General features: G+C 54.1%; 1 protein-coding gene across 1 annotated transcript in view; it reads right to left on the bottom strand.

The window, feature by feature from the left end:
• The window catches only part of LOC104620691 (transmembrane and coiled-coil domains protein 2-like), a gene marked incomplete at its 5' end in the record, with an annotated part of 2,336 nt that extends 2,260 nt beyond the window's left edge, over positions 1–76 (bottom strand). Inside the window, 2 exon segments of the mRNA XM_010286984.1 lie at positions 1–3; positions 5–76. The exon segment at positions 1–3 is cut by the window's left edge and continues 409 nt beyond it. Coding sequence (XP_010285286.1) covers positions 1–3; positions 5–76 — 75 coding nt within the window.
• Positions 77–2,234: the final 2,158 nt, after the last annotated feature.

Here is a 2,234-nt window from a genome sequence, read left to right as displayed (position 1 = left end):
GGCGGACGGTGCCGCCGGCGTCGCCGTGCCCGGCGGTGGAGGGCAGGCTGAGCGCGGTCACGTCCCCCTTGTCCAGCTGTGAGCAAAGAGAGAGGAGGGGGATGCTCCAGGGAGGGAGCTAACGCCCAGGCAGGCCCCGGGGAGGGGACGGGAGAGGGAGGCGAGAGCTGAGCAGGAGAATAGTTAACCAGAACTACAGCGAAAAGTTGGGTTTTCTTCTGTCTGGTTAAGCGTTTCCCAGCCATACCACTCCTGCTAGCATCCCAGGAATAAGCCAGTTAGAGGGTGCAGCAACAAAATAATCAGGGTTTCGGGGCTGGTTTTGGCCAGTGGCTTTCAGCAAGGAGCATCTGCTGCCGGGAGCTCGACTCTGACTTTCCGCCCTGACTCTGTGCAGAGATGGGCACCCGCGTTTCTGGGCTGCTGGGCACCCAGTGCCAGCCAGGGAAAAAGGAGCAAGGAGCTAAAACTGGAACCCATCATCAAATCCCAGTGGTAAGAGCTGGGATTGAGCAACCCGGAGGTATTTTAGTCTCATTTTCAGACTTTGGCTTTTAGCCTAGATGCACACAGGAGTTTTTCAGCTGAAGAGAAACTCTGCCATAACCCCGACTTGTGGGTGTCTCAGGAGCCGCTCCTGACCCCCAGAGAGCAGCAGGCTGCAGGTGCAGGGACTCCTTTGCTTTCTTTTCCAAGGTTTCTCACCTGGCAATGCCAGACTCCTCTCTCAAACACAAGCTGCCACCTAGAAAGTTCGGACACATGCCGATTTCCATTTTACAGATGGAAAAATTGGAGCTTTGGGAGAGGAAATCACTAGCCTGAGGCCACACTTAAAATCACTGACGGAGCCTGGACTGCAACCCAGGGTCCTGCCTTGCGCTCTCCAACCCAGGCATGCTGCTTTGCCACTTGAAAAAAATATTACTAAATCTTTCCAGTTGCTGGGTTTTATATGCAGATTCTTATGCAAATCTCCGTGGTTGTATAAATGGCTTCTGGCTTCTAATTAAGAGCTGTTTGAAAATTAAATACTGTTGGCAGACCTGAATAATTTCTAATTTCCATCACACTTTCCCCGAATGACCCTTTAATAGGGATAATGCTGCAAGATCATTACTTAGGAGTGTGTTATCACCAGGAAATGCCTTGCGCGGGAGGCAGGAATGTTCTCAAGATGCTGCTTATAAACACTCCCATCTGCAGCAGGTCCCATGAGGGGCTCGGAAAAGCAGGGGCAGACGCTGCCCTCCTGTTATTTACCTGCATCTCCTCCTTCCCCTGCTGTCCTGCCGGGAGCCCGGGGCTGTTGGTGCTTCACGCAGGGGTCTCGGCCTCCTTGGGAGGCAAAAGCAGACGTCCCCGAGCTCGGTGGGAGCATCCCCAGCCCCCTCCCCAAGCCTTTTCTTCTCTCTCCATTGCAGCAGCGCAAAAGCAATCTGGGGCAGGGGCTGGAGGATGAGAGCAAAAGGGAGACCCCAGCAGCCCCCAGCCCGCAGGCAGACGCGGGGCAGAGCTGGGAGCTGGCTTCAGTCCGGCTGGAGCAGCTTTTCTTTAATTATTTTTTAAAAAATGCCCAACAAACCTGCCGAGTTTTCAGACCCCATTGCCAGGCTGCTCTCAGTCTCTTGGCTGGGCTGGGCTCTCTGGCCACCCCGTGAAGGGTTTCACTGTGGTTTCTTATCGAGGGACAGCAATTAGAAGCAGCAGGAAACAGGCTTTTTGCCCAGATGTGCAATTCTCCGTACAGTAAGGGACAAACCGGCCGCGGCAAAGGAAAAGGCAGCCCCGGAGACGCCGAAACGGGAAACACCAGCTGGGCCAGTGAAGGGGAGAAGTTGCTCAAACTTTGTTTCCGAAGAGGGAAAGGTTTGGGAATCACCGAAACCTTTGTCCCTGCGAAGCCAATCTTTTGGATTTATTTGTGGGAGTACATTTGGGAGCGTGCGGGGAAGGGAGGGCAGGATGGGGGGGAACGGCATGGATCCGATGCTGCCCCCCCCGCCGCCGTGGCGGGGGGGAAAGCTTTTCCCCAGGCCCCACCGAAAGCTCAGCCCTCTCAGACACAAGGCACATCGTACGGAAGTCACATCAGGTTATTGCTTTGAAAACAGCAACCAAAAAAAGACAATACTGGTCTCTGCAGTATTAACAGACAGTGCCTGCGAAATCCCAGCAAGCCTAAATGACTGTGCCGGGGATTTAACTGGGGGGATTAGTAAAAGCCACACTTT

Source organism: Phaethon lepturus, unplaced genomic scaffold (assembly GCF_000687285.1).
Source record: "Phaethon lepturus isolate BGI_N335 unplaced genomic scaffold, ASM68728v1 scaffold33045, whole genome shotgun sequence".
NCBI lineage: Eukaryota > Metazoa > Chordata > Aves > Phaethontiformes > Phaethontidae > Phaethon > Phaethon lepturus.
Note: the sequence above shows the minus strand (reverse complement) of the source record. Positions and strands in the feature narration are given on the sequence as shown.